The sequence below is a fragment of the Pseudorca crassidens genome, chromosome 6, assembly GCF_039906515.1.
Source record: "Pseudorca crassidens isolate mPseCra1 chromosome 6, mPseCra1.hap1, whole genome shotgun sequence".
NCBI lineage: Eukaryota > Metazoa > Chordata > Mammalia > Artiodactyla > Delphinidae > Pseudorca > Pseudorca crassidens.
The window spans coordinates 84,854,777-84,877,573 of record NC_090301.1 but is presented as its reverse complement, the minus strand read 5'-3'; the positions used below and the strand labels follow the sequence as shown (position 1 = coordinate 84,877,573).

Here is a 22,797-nt window from a genome sequence, read left to right as displayed (position 1 = left end):
TTTCAGTCTCACATTGTGATATCTACATCTGTTTCTAATTGCCATAATACCTAGCACACTACTGAGTATTTCATATGTACTTGAAAATCACATATTTTAAAATGCTGGTGCTATGCCACTAGTTATTTATTCAGTTATTTATTACTGCTAAAAGTTTATTTCTAGGGATATATGTGTGAGTGTGCATGTCTGTGTATATGATTGTGTTCTCACCTATTTGCTGCAAAGAATTCATGAGGGCTCAAGTTGGCAGACGAGATGAAAAAAACTATATCTAACTCTGAAGTTCTCTGTAGATAAGGATAGGGAAATGTAATCGTTGGCACCATCCTACTTCCCTCTCTTTAAAGCCATGGCTGAGTTTAAAAAATGTAGGCAGAGGGGAATAGGAGGTCTCAATGGAGCTGAGACTGAATACAGACACTTGCACCCTACTAGTCCTCTGAGCCTCAACTTCCTCATCTGTAAAGCTCAGAACAATAATATCACCTAGTAAAAATTAAAGATAATTTATCTAAAGATCTTGGCACATACTAGGCCCTCAACATATACTAGCCAATGCTATTAGAAATTAGAAATGAGTAATATACTATTTCAGTAGAAGAGAAAAAAAAGTTTAAAATGGTCACTTTTATATGGAACAGTCTGAGTGGTCCTTTGTTCTGGTCTTCAATAATGATGTTCAAAACGTGTTAGCACACCAATTTCGATGTTATTTCATGCAAAACTAACTTAACTGTTAAGTTATAACTAAAAAGAAACTGAAATTCATTAATATGTATGGAGTATTTCGTGTGAAAAAATAACATCTTTCCATGACCATGCTGACTGTACATTCAGCTCCCAACCACCAATTGTCATTTGATTAAAAATAATCCATCTCTAGCAGGTACTCTTCTAATTGAGGGACTTCTCATGAAAACGTCATTAAATTCCCGCTCTCTACAAAAATTTTTGAAATAATTGTCAATATTAGAAATGTCAGGATAATTAGTTAAATCACAATCTTAGGTTGTTATGTTAGTGAGGACCAAATGTGTGTCAGTACCTTTATGTCAGTTTAGAACACTTGAGAATTTTGTCTGGATTTTTTTAGCCTTTTAAGCATTTTTTTTTTTCTCTAATGGGATTCTGTCTTTAGATTCCTTCTTTTGGGGTGAGGAGAGCAGGGCTAGAGTCACTGTGTTTTAATAGAACTTCAGATTAGCTAATTTTGAAAAAAATTCTCGTTAAGATGATTGCCCTTGAGGAAAATCCTTCATACGTGAGAAACTAGCTTTATTTTTTCATTTACTCTGCTAGAGAGTAGAATTACCTGACAGCATTTTGAAGGAGGATAATGTGCTAGCTGTGAAGAAGTGTGGCTTCCAAACAGTGTGACATGTGCTTTCTGGAAAAGTCTGCATGATGACGGGTCAGAGAATTAAGTATGGGGGTTATTCCATGTGATTCGGATTCTTGGCTCTGTACTTTGAGTTATCTCTTAATATGACAAAATTCATACACCAGATTTAAAAATATCTAGCATAATTTTTGCATCCTTTAGGATGGGGATTGGGGGTGTCTGTGGGGTCCTATTCTTCACTTGAAAGTAGGTGAAATTAAATCACATGTGTCTTTCTCAAAGCCGGGGTCGTGGACATCTATTGTGCCAGGGTGTGGATTTACTCTGAGATGTAGAGAAATTATGGTGCATCTTGAAAATCATTCCCAATGGTTTTAGTGTTCATTAAGATGATGTGAATGAATGTTAGTGTTAGGTTATCAGAAAATTTGTGGGTACAACTGGTCAAATAATGCTCTTTGAGCAGCTGACAATAAAATAACATTATTTAAGCAGGATGACTGTATCACTATCACTGGATTGTGCAACTTGATGGGTTGAGAGAGTCAGAATAGATACTGCACTTTCAGAGACCATGTCATTTTCATGGTATTCGTTGAGTCCTTTAGAGTAATGCTACTTAGAACGTGCTCAGGGAGGCATTTGTAAGTGAAAGAAGAAGAATATCTAAAACTCTTGGTATAAGGAGAACTGAGGCCAGGTATACAGTAGATCTCAAGGATCTTGGGGAAAGTTGCACTCTTTTTGCAATTAGGAAGGTCTTCTACCAGGTGCTACTGAAAATTGATGCCTGATGTCCATGATTTTTATTGTAATGTCTGGAATATGAGGGGTTTGTTGGGTGTGACTCAGGGAGAGCCAGGGGAAGATGGGAGTCGGAGCTAGAAGCCAGGGGTCTGCAAAGGTGATAGGAATTCTATAAAAGGTGTCTGTATAAATCAGGCAAATCTGGCTAAAGGAAACTGCTGGAATGTGTGCAACTTGTTCCTTGTGTTCAAGAGAAAAAATGTGTCCAGATGTAAGGAGACCAATACGAGAACATAAGTGAGTCAAGTCATGCTAATGGTAATACTTCTGGTGATACGTGTCTGCTTTTAAGTTTCCAGAAGCCCTGACGCTGACTTCGGTCGTGGCAGCTTATCTCTTAAACTGTTTCTGAGCCTTCATGCTTTTGCTCTCAGCCTGTAGCACTCCAGGAGACTGGGATGAACATGGCAGTGACCTTGTTGATGCCTAAGATTCCAAAGTCTCTGCTTCTGAATGATCTGTCAAAGGACGAACACTTCTAAGAAATGTACCCCTTCTTGAAATTAAAGGGAGAGGGGGAGCTAATTTGAAGAATTGCTTCCTAGACTTTTATCTATTTCTGATTTTCACCCAGCATCTTTTTGAAAAGTTCCCTCACAAATGTCTGCAAAAAGAAAATTAGAACAGATGATGGAAACTGATGACTAGAGTCAGCTGTTCCCTAAAAGCAGCAATAATGTCAGAGTGGTAACTAGATAATCCATTCTGTTTTGGGCTTTGTCTATTTTTCTTGTATCTGAATTGTCACTTGGTTGTCTCTTATTTATACTTCAGTGAATGGTTCACAATGGGTGTATGTGTGTGTGGAGACATATGTGAAAAGTAGCTGTACTGTAATATTTATCATTAAAGAGCTGCCTTTGTTTCATTTTACAAGCATCACATTGATGATTTGAATAATAAAGCTGACTGGCTTACTCACTGAAGGTTACTTCCATAATGGAGCAAATTTATGTACCGAGGTTCTCGTTTTCTTTATTAGATAATTGGACAAAATACTGAGAAACTGCTACTAATTGAGCACTCATTCCAGCTTTTGTCTATATTGAGACTAGACAGGTTTTCTGATGTTTGCAAAAGAATTAAATATCCACCCCCTGCAACAGCTTGTCTCATCCCAATATGTTTTCATTAACTTTAACTGAGTCCCTGGGCTTAAATGTGGTTTATCCCAGAATTTTAACACTCACCTTTTATAAGAATCACATATTGGAGGATGTTTTCATTTTAGGAAAAAAGTGTGATCAAAGCCAGGTCATGTGTTTCCTTCTTTGAGGCAGCAGGGGCAAATGGGCAAGGTTCAGATCAAATGTTTTTGCTAGAATGACATTCAATAGGTAACAGTTGCCCTGAAGCAGGGCATGAAAGAGTTAGGGGGAAGAATAATAGAAACTGGAAAACCTTTGAAAATCCATATAATATTAGATATTTTGAGAATCAGCAGTTGAAAAAGTTCATTTATAGGAAATGCACAGTAAAGCATAGGAATGCTATTTTAACAGAAGCCCTACTTCCCCTCCCACTGCTGCTATTCACATTTGGGTCCTAACGGTTGCTCTGTCTTTGTCTTTCAGAGTAGCTACCTTAAAGTACTCTTTGCCTACACACAATGCCTTATACTTCAAGTACATCTTTCACAGGACATCCAGGTTAATTTTCTTGAGGCACATCTGATCTTGTTACTGTTATGTTAAAAAAACAAGCAAAACAATTCCCGAAATTTAAAATAATAAAGCTCTAACTCGTAGCATAACATTATTTAACCCCGACCTACTTTGAAGACTTATTTTCTAACACTCCTCACGCATTCAGGTTTCCCACAAACTGGATTAACTACCTGTTCTTCTCAAACAAACCCCTATGTGAGCTCACCTTGGCAAATATGCTCATTCTCTTCCTGCAGTCTGTAGTCCTCTCCTCTTTGCATTTCTACCAGTTGAAATTCTACCTATCCTTCAAGGTGTGCATACTCTGACATACAACCTCCAAGATGGCCCCAGTGATCTTGCCTTTTAATATTCATGCCTGTGTGATTCCCTCCCCTTGAATGTGGGCTGGACTAGTGACTCATTTCTAATAAATATAGTATGGCAAATGGATGTCACTCCTGAGATTAGATTACACAAACACCGTGATTTAGTTCTTCCTCATTCTGCACTTTTGTTCATTTACTCCGAGGGTAGCCGTCATCTTGAGAGCCATCCAGTGGAAAGGCCCAGATGGCAAGGATCTGAGGGAGGCCTTCAGCTAATGACCAATGAGAACTTGAGGCTCCCAATCCAATAGCTAGAGAGGAACTGAATCCTGCCAGCCACCATGTGAATGAGTTAGAGGCAGATCCCCATTAGAGCCTCCAGAAGAAACTGCATCCCAAATGACACTTTGATGACAAGCTTGTGAGAGATCTTGAGGCATGGGCATCCAGCTAAGCTGCACCAGGATGCGTGACAGAAACTGTTAAGATGACGAATGTTGTGTAAGCCATGAAATTCAGGGGGTTATTTGATATATAGTAATAGATAACTAATACAGATTTTGGTACCAGCAGTTGGGTTTAAACTCCTGTAACCTTCTATAATTCTTCCCATAAGCACTACTATCTCTATTTATATGTTCCTAGAATGCATTGTGTGTACTGGTATTTCAGCACATTTCAAATTCTTCCTTCTTTTGTTTTCACACATATATGGATTTTCTCCTGCATAAAACCATAAAGTTGCTTGAGGTCAGGGTCTATGACATATTCATCTTTGAACTCCTTTCCCCCAGGGTGTTGGCAACAGATTTTATGTAGTAAGTGCTCAATAAATATTGTTGAATTGAATCGAGTGAATATACTTATTTATACTTTAATGCCGAGGTTAGTAGAAAAGGTCAATTGACCAATTCATGTCTAAAGATTTTACAGCTCCTGAGTTTTGTCAAGAATTAGTGGGTATGAACTCTAGTGGTTTATTTAGGGACATTTTCCCAAATATACATTTCATTGAATTACAAGAAAAACGTGATTTTGATGAACTTCCTACAAATTTCATTACTATTTTTCTGGGTTAAAATATAAAGAGTCAGATTATGTTATATGACAGCCTCTACTGGACTATCAGGATTGTGAGGATGTTTTAGACAAAAATGGTAGCCACCTGGATAACTTCATAGCATCAGTTTCTCTTTAGGAGTTCTGTATTCTTTACAAAGTAGTTCATTGTAGACATTGGTTTGCTACCCTGTGTACTGATTGAGAACTCACAAATTACTTTTGAGATTTGGTACTGACATACAGTAGAAACAGCGTTGGTTTTGGAGCAAGCCAGTTCTGGTTTGAAGTTTAGCTGAACAACTTATTTGCTATTTGACCTTGGGAAAGTTACTTAGTATCTCTGAGTGTTTCACATATGTTGATACTGATAGCACAATATACTACAAGCCATGACTTTTGGGGAATAATTGAGACTATATATATATATAGAGAGAGAGACAGAGACAGAGACAGAGAGAGAGAGAGAGAGAGAGAGAGGGTCTGTACTGAGATACTAAAATATGTATAAAATAATTGAGACTATGAATAGAGAGACTATAAATATCTCTAAAGAATTTACTACAGTATACGACAACTTGAAACTATCAAGTAAACAGTAGCTGAATAACAGACAATCTAGACTATCTTGTTCACAATATCGAATCATTCCTTTCACTTCTGCTTTATATTCTCATAGAGTCTATGGCTCTACTTCCCTTTGTTTATGCTGACCCTTAGACTGAGGAATATCTCCCTCATCCCATCTGTGATTTTACTGACTTACAATTGCTATGTGTGTATTTAATCCTTCCCTTCATTTGGTCATCCATTCAACATGTAAAACTGGGACCACATCAGAAATAGGAGACTCAGTATTATGACTTCTTTGAATTCTTGGTGCATTTGATTATTTGAAGTAATCACTTGATATGTGCCATCTGCTAACCTATACAGTTAGATATCACTTAATGTGGAGGAAGATTTGCTGTAAGCAGTCACTTTGTAGTTATTCAACCTTGATTCAGTTTCCTACTGTTTCTCTTGCCAGTTGTGTGAACTGGGGTGAATCACTTAATTTGATTATCAGTTTCCTCCACTGTAAAATGGGTGGGATAATGGCACCTCATAGGGCTGCTGAATTGATTTAATATCACATTTACTATAACATCCTGGGCACATTGTCCGGCATAGAGTGTTCATCAAAATTTAGTTATCATACAAGTGTACCATGCACATATCTTGGTTCGCAAGTTTCACGTATTCAAAATAATGCAAGTGTGCATTATAAACTGCAAAACTCCTTACAAGTGTGGGTGGTCATTTTTAATAGTATCTAGAATTGGGACTATTTCTAACACCTCATTAAATTCACAGGACTAGGGGAAAGGCCGTGTAATCAATAGGTGGTCAATAAAGGTTTCCTGTTGCATATGATAATGTGTTGATAAGACACCAGGCAGACCTCATTTAGCTCTGAACAAGCTGAGTCCTTAAGGTACGGGTCAGCCAGTACAGTGCTCAATCACCCTCTCGGCCAGTGAGCACTAGCATCTCATAGTGTTTACTTTCCTTTGTTTATTCTTTCATGGCCTCTTATATGTCAATAACATCCTACTCTGCCACCAAAGATCTTTTGATTCCCAGCAAAGAGTTTGATTCTTTTCCAAAGGACAGACAAACACAGGGTTATTTTCATGGTTTGAACATACGCTGGATATTATAACAGGATGCAGGGGCTAGGCTCAGATGGATGGGAGGATCATGCCCTGAGCCTATTCACCTCTCCTTAGAGGAACTGTTGAGTGTGCTGGGAGACTAAAGACATTGTTCTGTGAATTCTTGTTGCATGTCGATTTTAGAGGTTTCAGTCATGGAGATGCACAGCTCAGACCTTCAACAGAGCCTACTGCCTGGAGCAGAGTTGAGTGGAAGTCCTAGCTGTCCCCTCCATGAGAACACTGAGGCCATGCTTCGCTGGCTGCTCCCACAAATAGCTGGCATGGCCAGTGTTGGCCTGTTTCCTGAGACTCAGGACTTCTCCCTTTTGACCTGGCTGAAACTTTCTCAGAACTGTTCCGTGATCTGAGGGCCTTACTACACAATTCTTCCTTTCCTCTCTTTCACAGGTATCAGACCAGACTTATGATCTGAAATCTCTTCCCATCTACTCCTGTTTCCTTCCCTTTTATTCACAAGAAAAGTTTAACCCACTCCCCCTTTCAAATTTTGCATATCAAATACTGCCTTGGCTTCCTAGGAGTACTGACACAGTTGGTAATATGTTACCATATTGGAAATACAGCTCTATTCAGTATGAAAGCCATACTGGCCCAATATGAAGCTCTTCTATCCTGTGTGCTCATGTCTCACAATCTGTGCCCTTGCACTGAACAGAATATGCCTGTAGTGTCTGTTACGAAAGAACTTGTACATTTAATAGGACTCAGATTTAAAATTTGTATCTTTGTAGATGCATATTTATTTAATATGACTACATGTTTTTACACATTAACCAATCAATTAGCAAGTAATCTCCTCGAAGGCAGTATTGTAACCAATTTATATCAATTTGTGCTTTCACCTCTGACATTAAATACTTTTGATACATGACTAGAACTATGTACAAAATGAATAATTCCATAATGGATCCAAGAATGATCTGTGAGTATTCTGACCAAGGTTCAAATCCCAGCTGTGCTGCTTCCTGTTTGTGTAATCTTGGTCATGTTACTTTTGCCCTCTTTGAGCCTCAATTTTCTCATCTGTAAAGTGAGTTTTGTGAGGATGAAATGAGAAAGTATAATGAACATACAGTCTTTGGTACAGTTAGCCATCTACATATGGTATTAAGAGTTAATAAACTTCAGAGAAAATTAATGTTAAATATTGTTGTACACTGCAAGTTTCCCAATAAGCATATTTAAAGCAACATGTACTTTAACATATACAAATGAATTTACACAACTTTTCAGGATCAAAACTTTGAAGAAAATTAAGTTAACCTTTATACTGGATTCTGCCTCTTGGTGCTTACTTAATATTTGTTATCCTGCCAAAATATTATTTATTAATATAATTTTATTTAATTAAGAATTATAAAATTATAGTTTTATTTAATTAAGAATTATAAAATTATAATATAATATAATTAAAAAGAAGTAGAGTGGTCTTTAATTATTTCAAAATGCAAACAGGATATAAGAAAGCTGATTTCCTGTCCTGCCCCTAGGTTCTTCAGAACCAGTTTTTTTCTTTTTTTTTTATATTCCATATATACCTGTTAGCATACAGTATTTTTCTCTTTCTGACATACTTCACTCTGTATGACAGGAATAAATACACAGATGTAGAGAATAGACTTGAGGACACGGGGAGAGGGGGAAGGGGAAGCTGGGATGAAGTGAGAGAGTAGCGTTGACATATATATACTACCAAATGTAAAATAGATAGCTAGTGGGAAGCAACCACATAGCACAGGGAGATCAGCTTGGTGCTTTGTGACCACCTAGAGGGGTGGGATAGGGAGGGTGAGAGAGACGCAAGAGGGAGAGGGTATGGGGATATATGTATACATATAGCTGATTCACTTTGTTATACAGCAGAAACTAACACAACATTGTAAAGCAATTATACTCCAATAAAGATGTTAAAAAAATAAATATACTGACCCAAGTGAAGAAATTTACTCCATAAAAATGAAAGCACCAAAATATTTTTTAAAAAGCTGATTTCTCACGAGTTTCTACTCTACAAACACGCATCTTCATATAGTCTTGCTTATCTTATAGTTTTTGTAGGCTTAGAGTATTCCAAGTGAAGAGCTTGCAGTAATTTGCCCAAGGCCTGTTCTGGTGACTGTTATGAAATGAGAGGCAACGATTTTCCTTAGCTTACCTATCCCCCATATCTTATCTTCTCAAGGCTGGGCTCCTATGTCTGCCAAGGTTACAACTGGCTGATCAGAATGAGTTGCCATGTTGATATGTTAAGGGATAAGATTGAGGACAGTTCTCAAGGCCTTTCTTCTCTTTCAGGGTAAAGTACAGTTTAACAGTGACCTCCAGAAGACGAGGGCCTTGGTTTTGTTTTCTAACCTAAATATACTAAGTCTCGAAAATTTTTTCACTGTGTACGAGCAAACCACTGGGGAATGTATTTTGGGTGTGTGACTACTTTTGTTAGCCCTGAATCATAGCAGAGGCAGCCACATCTACTAATCACATCAGGATGAGCCTGTGGGTTTCACTCTGATGATATCGGAGCGTTTAATATTGCTTGGAAACCCATCCTAATTCCTACAGAAACTAGAGTTTTTGATAACTGGATCAAAAGACATGTGTGATTTCTGCAAAATGTCTAGTCCTCTATTCTGTAGTAGTGAAAACATGTTCTTCCTAAGTATCTATAATCTTTTACTTCTTATGGTATATAAGCCTGAATTATCAAAGAATTAATTAAGATGTCCATGAGTGATAAGCTGCAGTAAGGAAGATTCTGATTGAGGGGGTAAACTTCTTGACAGTTGAGAAAAACACTGAACCAAGAGAAGATGTTTTGGTGTGTTCTCTGTGTGGACACAGGATGAACCTTTAAACCATAGCAAATAGAAGTGATAACTTTCTGTGTTCACACATAGTTTTTTAACAGTGACTACGGACAAAGTTCTTCCTGTTAGCTAACCCAAATATTTTATGCTGCAGTTCAGGAGTATTTTTCTTGCTTCCATATTTTTTAAGTACCTTTTGATTTATAGCAGAAAGAATTTTCACATAGTCTTTCGCCATCTGCCTTTAATTTGCTACTAGAATACCTCTGCCTTCCACTGATCTACTTCCTCTTTACTCTGCCTCACCTCGTAACCCTAAATTCAATTCTAGCTTTGCTCTCTGACTAGCATACAGGAGTGTTCATATGAATATACTTGATAACTCTAACCATTATGTGCAAACAGCCATCAAACCCTGATGACGTTAGCTTCTGAACTTGCACAATTCTATTTGTATTTCTCCATCAGCAGAATCACCAGCTTAGAACACACTTTTATCACTCTTACCCAGAACAGTGGGGTCTCTGAATTTCTGTTTTCCTGCCCCCCCACTGATAAACACTTTTGAGCCTTTGCCTCCAGCTTATTTCTTTTAAGAATGAACTGTTGTATTAATACGTGCATTACAAAACGCATGCCAGAAGTTGACAATTTTTGAAGGAGAAAATAAAAATAATTAGATAATATATTTCAATCCCTTTTCTCTCCAAATAAGTTGTCTTGTATTCTCCTTGAGAGAAATACATCCCATGCACTCCTTTTTGGAGACTATTGTCCTCATATATGGCAGGAGTATTTTAACTTGTGCCCTTCCCTTTTAATTTGTTCCCTTAAATTCATCTTTACTTAGCTGTCAAGGTGATTCATATGAAATGTGTACTTGGCCCTGTCACTCTGCATGAAGTCTAAACCCTCTTGAATGATGCTTTTTACATCCCTTTCCCTGGCTGCCTTCCTATCTTAATCTTTCACTCTTCTTTACTGAAGACTTCCCATTTTAGTAACTTGAAATTGCTTGTACTTTAGGTGTATACATCTTACTTTACATCACTCAGTGCCTTTGTTCATTCTGTTCCTTTTGCCTGGAATAAGACTCCTATTCTTCTTGACTCATCATTCAGACTCATTCTTTAAAATTCATCCCGAACACATCTGTTTCTAAGAATCCTTCTCAGGGTTATTTTAACCACTACATATTAGAGGCATAGGCAAATGTCCTATTGGGTTAACAAAGGCCTACTCTAAATGTCAGCAACCAGAGGGAGAACAGAAAAAAAGCTGCAAAATTGAAATGAATAAATGTTTAATTAAATACTTAAGAACATAACATGTCATTATATCAGCCAATCAACTGCTACTGCAACCCAACTATATATTTTATAGTGTATAAAAATTACATTCATTGTGATGTATGGCAGCATTTTAATAGGTTTGCTATGACGTGGACTGGGACTGCAAAAACTAGTAGTGCGTTGAGACTACTAATATAATAAAATGTCCTTGCCCTTTTTCTGTTAGCATATGATATGAGCAAACCTCTCTTAGATCACTTAGACTTTATATTGAAATGTTCTCATATGTCTGTCTCAGTTTTTCCAGGATATGGTAATCATCATTTTAGCGTAAAAAGACCATATATCAGGATTTTTTTTTTGCTCCTTAGTATTTTATAAAACAAAATGCTGGGCTTCCCTGGTGGCGCAGTGGTTGAGAGTCCGCCTGCCGATGCAGAGGACACGGGTTTGTGCCCCGGTCCAGGAAGATCCCACATGCCACGGAGCGGCTGAGCCCGTGAGCCATGGCCGCTGAGCCTGCGCATCCGGAGCCTGTGCTCTGCAACGGGAGAGGCCACAGCAGTGAGAGGCCCGCGTACCGCAAAAAAAAAAAAAAAAAAAAAAAGGCTGAGCGTTCAAAATTTTAAATAAGAAAATAAAATTAAATATTTCATTCATCTCAAGTATAAACATTTATAAACATATTATAAAGCACTAAGTAAAATTCGAATTTATAAAACTATACATACATTTTTATTCCAATATAGCAAATTAAAGTGATAGCTAAAAGATTATTTAAAATAACAAAATATACAAAAGAAGACATATGTATTAAATTGTGAAAAAAATTTGATCTTTTAAAAATAATCAGTCTTATAGGATAAGGCATTTCAATGCTTGAGTTGAAAATGTGTTCATAAAAATGTTTTTTCGGTGGGTGAATTATTTCTAGATCTACACCACTTGGAGAAATATCAAGGAGATAAATATAAAGCCAAATATATTCCTTTAATTACTTCATCTATAAATACAATCATTTTTGTTTGATAATTTTGGAAGAGCACTGTAGGGAATTCCCTGTCAGTCCAGTAGTTAGGTCTTGGTGCTTTTACTGCCATGGCTGGGGTTCAATCCCTGCCTGGTCAGGGAACTAAGGTCCCACAAGCTGCACAGCACAGCCAAAAAAAAAAAAGGAAAAGAAAAGAAAAAAGAACATTGTAAACTTTTCTGCACCTTCATCCAACCCTTTCATTAATAGCCATATGTAGCTTTGTTTCAAAGAAAGCATTTCTAGTGCATCTTTATTTCCTTTGTTTTCATTGCATGTAGGTGGAAAATTCAATGCAGGGTTACTTTATCAATGTCAATACTGGCATGTTTGAGTTCCATTTGCTCAGAAATTCTTCGTGCCAGAGTAAGAATTATTTTTGCAGTAGCAACTTTGCTTTGTCAACTCTTATTTTTTAAGTCCTATAGAGTGCTATAGAGTGTAATGAAATTTTAGAATAATAATTTTAAGTGAGAGTGCCTTTATAGCATTTGTGATTTTAATGCTGTATATACCTCCTGGGTAGAGAGGATGTTCATTCAGCAAGTGATTTCATCATAAATTGATAAATTTTCATTGATGCTGATCTCGAGAGTTTCTTATATTTGTTCATATATTTACCTTTACCAAAGAACTTGATGTTTTCAAATGGATTTGAATGACTATCTAGCATCCTTTCATTCCAATTTGAATGACTCCCTTTAGTATTTCCTGCAGGGCAATTCTAGTAGTAATGAATTCACTCAGCTTTTGTTTATCTGGCACTGTCTTAATTTCTCCATCATTTTTTCAAGGAAAGTTTTGCTATATATAGAATTCTTGGTTGGCATTGTTTTTCTTTCAGTATTTTAAATATGTCATCCCACAGCCTCTGGCCTGCAAATTTTCTGCTAAGAAATCTGACAATTTTATTGAGGATCCCTTGTACATGATGAGTCACCTTCTTCTTTCTGCTTTCAGAATTATTTCTTTGTCTGTTGAAAGTTTGATTAGACTGTCTTCATGTGGTCTTTATGAATTTATCTTACTTGAAGTTTATTAAGCTTCTTATATTTGTAAATATATCCATGTATTTTGTCAAATTTGGGAAATTTGGGCCAGTTACTTCTTTAAATAAGTTTACTGCATGTTTTTCCTCTCTATTCTCCTTCTAGGACTCCTATAATGTGTATACTGGTCTGTTTGACAGGTCCCATGAGTCCTTTAGACTCTGTTCACTTTTATTCTTTTTTCTTCTCAGATTCAATAATTTCAAATGACTTGTCTTCACGTTCACTGCTTTTTTCTTCTGCTTGATGGACTTAATATTGAACTCCTCTTGTGTATCTTTCAATTCAGTTATTACAGGCATACTATAAGATATGGGTTTGGTTTCAGACCACAGCACTAAAGTGAATATTGCAATAAGGTAAGTCACACAATTTTTTTGGTTTCCCAGTGCATATAAAATTTATGCTTATGCTATACTGTAGTCTATTAAGTGTGCAATAGCATTATGTCTAAAAGGACAGTGTAATACCTTAATTAGAAAATACTTCATTACTAAAAACTACTAACCATAATCTGAGCCTTCAGGAAGTCATAATCTTTTTGCTGGTGCAGGGTCTTTCCTTCATATTAATGACTGCTGGCTGATCAGGGTGGTGGTTGCTGAAGGTTGAGGTGGCTGTGACAATTTCTTAAAATAAGACAACAATGAAGCTTGCAGCATAGATTGACTTTTCCTTTTACAAATGATTATTCTGTAGCATGCAATGCTGTTTGATAGCATTTTATCTACAGTAGAATGTCTAAAAATTAGAGTCAATACTCTCAAACTCTGTCTCTGATTTATCAACTAAGTTAATGTAATAGTCTAAATCTTTTGTTGTTATTTCAACAATCTTAACAGCATCTTTACAAGGAGTAGATTCTATCTCAATAAACCACTTTCTTTGCTCATTCATAAGAAGCAACTCTTCATTCATCCAAGATTTACCATGAGATTGCAGCAATTCAGTCATATCTTCAGGCTTCACTTCTAATTCTGTGAAAATTATCAAAATGCGACACAGAGACAAAAAGTGAGAAAATGCTGCTGGAAAAAAAAGGCACTTATAGACTTGCTTAATGCAGGATTGCCACAAACCTTCAATCTGTAAAAATGCAATATCTTCTAAGTGCAATATTGTGGAGCACAATAAAATGAAGTATGCTTGTATATTTTTCAGAATCAGAATTTTTGCTTCCTTTGCTCTTAATCTCTTACCCTCAAGTGTCAGTGGGTCGATAGTCCCCTTATGGTTTTCACAAGTCATGCCTGTTGCTTCCTGCAGATTTTTCTAGCCTTAGATCTGTGCCACTTCTGTCCTTCTGTGCTCCAAATTGGGCAAAACATAGACCAGTCCCTCAGGCAGCTTGGAGATAAGTTAGAAAGTTGCAACTTTGGCCTACTCTGTTCTTTCCAGGTCACTGAATGGGACTGGAGACTGACTAGACTGCTGCTTCCCGCAAACTGGGTGGGGCAAGGGTGAGTTAAAAGACCATGAATTTCCTCCCATTTTGTATATGGCCTTTTCTTGACTGGGCATTAGCTTGGTTGCTGTACAACTTTGATTTCCAGAGTGTCTATAAAATTATTTTAGTCAGGTTCAAGTTTTTCATTTAGTGTTTTCATAAGAGAATGAGGGCCTGGACCTTCATGGTCCACCATCTTGCTGATGTCACCAATTTTAGAATTTTTAAAATACCATAATAGAAATTTCATTTGGAATAACCCTGGTCTGAATTATTTGGCGCTGACTAGTATAGTTGCTTCCTTGGACTCCAGTTTTCTCCTCTGTGGCTGATTTTTTACTTGGCCTTTGTTGTAGTTGGTCCAGTGGGGCTTCAATATCTTCCTGCCATGTTTGATTCCTCTAAAAGAAACTTTCAGAACCGTTAACTCTGGGCAGCAGCTCTCCTCTGGCCAGAGACTATTTTGAAGAATTTTTATTTATCTTTCTGCCTACTGAAAAATAAAGAACCTGTTTAGGCAGAGACAACCACCTGCTTCAGAGGATTCTTCTCGTCAGTTTGCTTTTTTGTGTGGGGAGGTATGGTCAAGTGGAGATAGGATGGGGTAGATGGGGGAGCTGCAAGAACAGATTAGGAAAAGGGCCTAAGTGGACTTTAGGTGAAGGTTTCAGGGATGGGGTTTGGGAAAGTCAGAGAAAGGGGAATAGTGAGCAATGTTATTGACTTATGTCCAAAATAATGTTATCTTCTCCATTACCCCCTCACATTCTTAATATTACAAACTAACGTGATCTACCAAAAATATTGTATGACAATCTGATTCATCTTTATATTCCCAGTATCGAATAGGCTATATCAAGCACTTAATTGGTGTTCAACATATGTTGAACTGAAATGGCAATTATCTAGTTTTAAAAATGGTTCAGAATGGTTCTTTATTATATACCTTTCCCACAAGAAAGTTTTTTATTCCCAAATAGTGTTACATGAGCCAACCCGTCCATAAAAATACAGCAAATACCTAAGGTTAAAATGCATATAAGGTATTTTAAAATACATGTTACTTTCATCTCTGTGAAGTATGAAGGAGATTATGGGGATGAGAAACACTGTTTTTTCTTTGACATAAAAATTTCTAATTCTTCTCTTTATTTTCTCTCTTAACAAACCAGTCAATCAGTTAAGGAGTTATATTGAGGATGTGTTTGCACAGGATTTTACAAGGTGCTATCAGACTTATTAAAAATGTTATAACTCTGGTCCTAGGAGAACAATACATTATGCCTACTCTCATCTCATTAGGCAATGCATTTATTTTTTCTAAATGGGACTCTATTATCTTAAACTTATTTTAGCTTTTGGTGAGTGAAATATGGAAGAAGGTGGAAGAATAACCAAATTTAATTTTCTTTTGAATGGTAGCCTTCTGTATAGAAATGAGCCTTGCACTTGACAGCAGAAGATCTAAGTTCTAGTCTTAGCTCTTCTCCTCTCCACTGATGTGGCATTATTCAAGGAAATTTGACTCCTCATTTCCTCATCTATAAAATAAGGATAACCACAGTTCCCTTATATACCTAACAGAATTTTTAGGGGGTCCAAATGAGAGGATGTGTGAGAAGGTACTATAAAATGTGAATTCTTGCACTGGTCTTTCCTTTGACCCTCCCTTTTGTTCTACTCTCTCTGTTGGAAGAAACAGACACTCAATAGACTGGGGGGGCAGAAACTGGCAGGAATGAATGCGCAAGGTTGTAGCCCATGGAGGGCACGGGTTGCCAACAAATTTTTATGCATTGGAAACAGGAATGTTTGGAGAGCTTGTGTGTGTGTGTGTGTGTGTGTGTGTGATATTATGTCATATCCTTACTCTGCTCATAATCGTCCAAGGGTTTTTCAACCTACTCAGCATAAAATCCAGTGTCCTGCCTGTGGCCTTCAAGATCCTTTCTTGTGCTTCAAACTTATTTTCCGCTCACTCCTCTCCATTCCTATGTCTTTGTTGTTTCACAAACATTCCAAGCCCATTCCTGCTCAGGGGCTCTGTATTTCTACTCCTCTTTCTGTAAGGCTCTCAATCCTGAGAGTTGCATGACTTAGACTCTCTTTTTATCCAGGTTTCTACTCAAAGATAACCTTTTCCAAGAGACCTTCCCTGATCATCTGTCTAAAATAGTATCCCCTGTCTCAAGTCCCATTACCCTACTTTATTTTTTTTATAGTACTTAATGCTACCTCTCTTTGTTTTATATATACACTTTTTATTACTTGTATCGCCTACTAGAATGTAAACTCCAGGACGGCAGGGGCTTGCCTCTTAGTTTTCCAGATCTATATTCAGTGCCCAGCACATTGTAGATGCTCAATGAATAATTATTGAATGAATAAATGACTGGCTGAATTAATGAACAAGTAGGAGTGTATATCCCTTGAACGCTACATAAGATTTGTAGCCAAGTCTATATTTTTAAAAATGTTAACTCTTGTAAAATAAACACCTGATCGCAGTTAATAGCAGTTAGCTTTTCCCACTTTTTATAACAGTCCACTCTTTTGCTCTTACCTCAAAAGCCTGGTTGAATTCTTTTAAGCCATTGCTCTGAAGGCATTTGTATATTTTTCTAAAGCCATTTAAGGGGTCAGAAATTACCATGCATGAAGCACTTTTAGCATAGCCTTTACAAAGTTAGCTTTTGCAATTTAGAATTCTTGTTAGATAACTCAATGTAGAAAAATGTATTCATTTATATCAGATTGTTTCTATCACAGATGATTTTTGAAGATACTTTTCAAGTAAGTTAAAATATGAAGTTATAGCAAAGTGACAAGACACAGATCTCTGAAAAACAGAAATCCAAACTGGGCTCATATGGAACTCAGTGGGCAGTTTGGCTGGCAACATCATCTTGTAGGCAGTTAGAGGCAACTCTATATGAGGCAGTGGTTTGGTTGCTGGCAGAGCTGCCGAGGTTGAGGAAAACAAAACTAATTGTAATTAGTGAGATTCCAAATTTTGGTGGCCTACACACTTATGAGAGTAACTGCCCTAAAAGCAGAGGAAAAATTAGAGAAAATGAGAAATTACAGAGACCTTAGCACAGTTGTGTTGGCTCTGACTTGGCTACTACAGTACTGAGTTTTGTATTACTGCAGTAATTTTTAAGCTATAGGATATGGTAAAGTGTGCTGAGATACAAGGGCAAGGATCAAAGGAGAGAAGTCTATAATTCTCTATTAGGTAGACACTGAATGTTCATAAAATATGTAGTTAAACAGATGCAACTGTGTTTATTCCTTAGTTAAATGTAAAACTATAGCGATGGCATCTGGAGATTTTACAAAGGGAGGAAGTCACCTTCAAAACTTATTTTAAAAGTTTATAGAATGAAAGGAGAGATATCATGAAAATATATTTCTTTTGTAGTCTGGGTTACTATCTTCTTAAATTTGAGAAGAACAGTTTAATCCCAGGTTTGGCTAGGAAAATATTTACCCTAATTTTCTTTGTTTGATTCCTTCTTTTAACAAAGATAAACAACTTTGAAAGGAACATTAACCTGATATGCTAGGAAGTTACTTTCTGAGCTCTGATATAACAATGGAGAGCATTGCTGTGAGCCAATCAGGTGCTGCCTGTGGAGATGTTTTTGTTTGCAGCATTTCACACATACTTATTCAATAAAGTTTTTGTTTTACTGACATTGGAAAATAGCGTACTGCATTATGCTGTGATTTTGAAGTGATAGTGTCAGTAGGACTAGGGTAAAAGATTTGAAGTGGATTGAGGCTGAAAAATAAAGCTTTGTTTTTGCTTATTCAGAAAGGAAAGTTAAATTTAAGATTTTTTTACACTTCTGCTCCAACAACTGGAAAAACAAAAACAACCAAAACAACAAGAGAACCACAGCAAAACCAAACTTGTGTCTTCCTTGCACTATTTTTAGTGAGAGAATGTCATCCAAGTATATTTCTATATTTCTTGAGGAAATAAGAAAATTGTCACAACTTCTTACGCCGCAACTTATGACAGGCAATACATATTTAATACTCAATAAATAATATAGCTCAGTGTAGTTACAACTTGACATTCTGAAAAATGTAGTATCTATTGAAACTGGATAAAGTGATACCTACCACCAAAAACAGTATCTGTTAACAAGGTTATTGTGATAAATCCAAATCACAAAAAAATTTCTTATTCACAGATGAATTTTGTACTTAAAGCTTAGACTTTGAAAGGGTAGGGCAACAGGCATGATAATAAACCTACTACAGTACAAACTAGCTCTAATTCTGCCCCTGGTGTTCTGATTTGGTGTGCCAGGGAACATCTGTGGGGCTTCATCTTCTTCATCTAATAGAATGAGGGGATTAACTGCAAAATTTCTAATGTCTTTCTGTTCTAACACTCTGTGAATCACATTGTTTCAGAAAATAGGTACAGTAAGTCCCTGACGTATAAATGAGTTCTGTTCTGAGAGTGCGTTCATAAGTCCAATTTGTTCGTAAGTCCAACAAAGTTAGCCTAGGTACCCAAGTAACACAATCGGCTATATATACTGTACTGTAATAGGTTTATAATATTTTTCACACAAATAATACATTAAAAAAACACAAAAAATAAAACATTTTTAGTCTTATAGTACAGTACCTTGAAAAATACAGTAGTACAGTACAACAGCTGGCATACAGGGGCTGGCATAGAGTGAACAGGCAAGAAGAGTTACTGACTGGAGGAGGGAGAGGAGGTGGGAGATGGTAGAGCTGAAGGGTCATCAGCAACAGGCGATGGAGGGAAAGCTGCAATTTCACTCACTCCTGACGTGGATGGCACAGGCTCTGGTTCCTTGCTGGATGTATCTACCCTTTTGAAAAAATGATCCAGTGATGTCTGGGTAGTACCTCTTTTTTTCTCATTGTAGATGACACGGTAGCACTGGATTGCATTCTGAATGGCTGCTGCAACCTTCATGTACTGTTCTAGGTTTGGGGCCTGTGCCTCAAAAACTAACAGTGCCTCCTCAAATAAAGAAAATCCCCTTGCCGTTTCCTGTGTCATGCATCTCTTTGGTTCTTCAGTTACTTCTTCTTCCTCTTGTCTCTCTTCGTCCTTTCTCTGGGCCTCCAATACCACCAGGTCTTCATTAGTAAGCTCCTCGTGTTGCACAGCAAGGAGTTCAATGAAGTCGTCCTCTTGCAGATCTAGCTCCACCTTCTTGCTGAGGGTCACTAAGTTGCTGAAGATCTCTTTGGTCTCCTCATCCGCATCCTCAAATCCATGGAAATCGTGAACAACCTGTAGGAAAAGGTTCTTCCAAACCCCATTCATGGTGACGGCCATATCGTCATGCCGAGCAGAGTCAGTGTTTTTATGGCCTTGTAGATGTTATAGTCCTTCCCAAATTGTCACAGTGTTGTTCCTGATTCGTCACTCACCTTTACTGTCTGATGAAAAGTGTGACGTAAATAATATTTCTTGAAAATCACTATAACTCCCTGGTCCATAGGTTGGATGAGTAATGTATTTGGTGTCAGATGCACTATTTTGACATTGGGATGAAAGTCGTCCATGCATGGGGGGTGGCCCAGAGCATTGTCGAGCAGCAGAAGAATGTTGAATGGGATGTCCTTCTCCAAGCAATATTTCTCTACCTCTGGGATAAAGTGGTGGAAAGACCAGTCCTGGAAAATGGCCTGTGTGACCCAGGTTTGGGGTTACTCTTCCACACAACAGGAAGAGAGCCCTTGGCTATGTTTTTAAGGGCCCTTGGGTTCTCCGAATGATAAACTAAGAGAGGCTTCAGCTTCATATCGCCGGAAACATTGCCATCAAACAGCAGAGTTAGCCTATCCTTTGTTGCTTCATAGCCTGCATCAACTTTTCCTCCTTACTGATGTAACTTTGGTCTGGCATCCTCTTCCAGTACTGTCCTGACTCATCCACATTAAAAACCTGCTCAGGTAAATATGCGCTTTCATCAATAATTTCTTGAAGTGTTTCAGGAAATTCCTGGGCAGCTACCGTATCTGCGTTTGCTACCTCGCCACTTATTTTACATTGTGAATGTTAGCTCTCGCCTTGAACTGATGAAACCAGCCATGGCTGGCATTAAAAGATGCGCCCACTGATTCTTTGCTGTGATTCTTCTTCAAGTTTTCATAAAGGCTTTTAGTATTCTCTTGAATCAGCCTTAAGCTGAGCGGGACTCGACTCTGATGCTGATCTTGCGTCCACACATTGAGAAGTTTCTCCATCTCCTCCATCACTTTTCCACGCTTCTTCAATATTATTGTTGACATCATTGGCACAGCAGACTTCACATGTTCCATGATCTTGTCCTTATTCTTTAGAATTGTGTCTATGATTGAACTATTCATATTATAAGAATGAGCGACGCCTACCATCTTTTTGCCTTTCTCCACTCTCTCAATTATTTTCACTTTTGTTTCCATCGTTATCGCTTGGCGCTTCTTAGCAGTACCAGCTACATCACCGCTGCCTTTACGCTTGCTTCCAGACATCCTGGGCTTGAAATAAAGATACTGTACTATTGTACTCTATACAGTACTGTACAGTAAAGTACACAAAAGCACAACCACTTTTAGAGGATTCACGCACCTGATAATGTAAGCCAGACAAGTGAACTAACTTAGGTAACTAACACACGTTCGCATCTTTGAAATTTCGCAACTTAAAGGTTTGTATGTAGGGGACTTACTGTAATTCAAACCCCATGGCAGATCTTTTAATAATATGTCAATAGAATTTTGTTCTTCATGTTTGTGTGTGTGTGTGTGCGTGCGTGCGCGCTCATGCATGTGCAAACAGCTTGTAGCCTGAAAGTTCTTATTCAGTAAATTTAGAGTTAAGGTAGTATTAACTTTTGCACTCATGGAAGGGTGGATGAATGTAGTTCTTCTAACAATGCTCCCACAGTTCTGTTTTTTCTTCTATCATAGCACTCATGTTATTTGGTAGTTATTTTATATGTCCTTGTCTTCTATTAAATTTGGCTGATTCCATCCATTCATGACATGATACAATTTCTCCTGTTAAAAAACAAAATTCAACCAAGTAAATTTAAAGATCAATTGGCTTTATTCAGTGATTCATGAATCAAACAGCATCCTGTCTAGCAAACAGAAGGGAACTCCAAAGTGCTACAGAAAGAGAATGGTTTGTAAAGGCAGAAAGTGAGTGGGATAAGGAAAAGGAGTATTTCAGGGAAAGTCACCTTCCTTTGGGAGATTAAAGGGAGCTATCTGGCAGATTATCTCAGTTGTGCTGACCAGGACCTTTCAGACTGACTGGTTAAGATTACATTCCTGGGGAAGTTTGAAACTGCGATTAGGTCAGGTATTAAGTCTTGATGTGGGATGTGGACTTAGCACAAGTGACTCCATTTTGGGCCTGTTGCCTCTTTTTTAACACTCCCACATTAAAAAACAATTGACCCATGGTAATCCTCATCTTTTATCATTCTTTCTCTTCAAATCCAAGAGTAATATTTCATACTGCTTCACTACCTACCTTCCTTATTTTTCTCATTACTAATTGAGTCACTAGTCATTTAAAAACAAAAACAAAAAAACAAACCAAAAACCCTTCTCACTGGCATTTGTCCCTGTCAATTACACCCTACATTTTTGAACTTAGTTCCAAGGCATTCTCAATATTCTTTGCAGGCTTCCCAACTTGCAGCGAACATGAGACTTTGTTGTTTTCTGGGAGTTGAGTCTTGGCCTCTTCTCTAACATTTTCTCCCAGGCTTCTAATTCATGCTTGAGTTCCATAACCATTAGCTAACCTCTGTGTTCCAAATTATTCCCTGTAGTCAGGTCATTGATCCTAAACTCTACCTGCCTTCTAGTTAGCTCTACTCAGATACCTATCACTTGTCTCAACATGTTCAAATAGAACCAATGGTTTTTCTTCCCCAACATGCCAAATCAGATATCTATAAGCTTACCAGGTTCTTTTCTCCAAACCCATTGATAGTGCTTTAGTTTAGACTTTTATCACTTCACACTAGAGCTAGTATATTTGTGTTTTATCAGTATTCTCTGTTCAATTTTTTCCCTTCCCATTCAGCAACCACAGTGAAGTCATAGAAATTATTTAAAACTAGAGATATGACCATTATTTTTCCATATTTTACCTGTTTAAAACCTTTCGCTATTTGCTGTTGCCTTACAGACAAGTCCAAATATCAGGGCATGAAAGGCTCTTTCTTTTCTGTACCTACTTCTCCAAATTCATCTATT

The 22,797-nt window shown here is 37.4% G+C and overlaps 1 protein-coding gene across 1 annotated transcript; it reads right to left on the bottom strand.

Moving 5' to 3' along the window:
* Positions 1–20,580: 20,580 nt before the first annotated feature.
* Positions 20,581–20,985, bottom strand: LOC137226822 (putative CENPB DNA-binding domain-containing protein 1). The gene has a single exon (XM_067742375.1). It carries the CDS (start codon positions 20,983–20,985, stop codon positions 20,581–20,583), a length of 405 nt encoding a protein of 134 aa, XP_067598476.1.
* Positions 20,986–22,797: the final 1,812 nt, after the last annotated feature.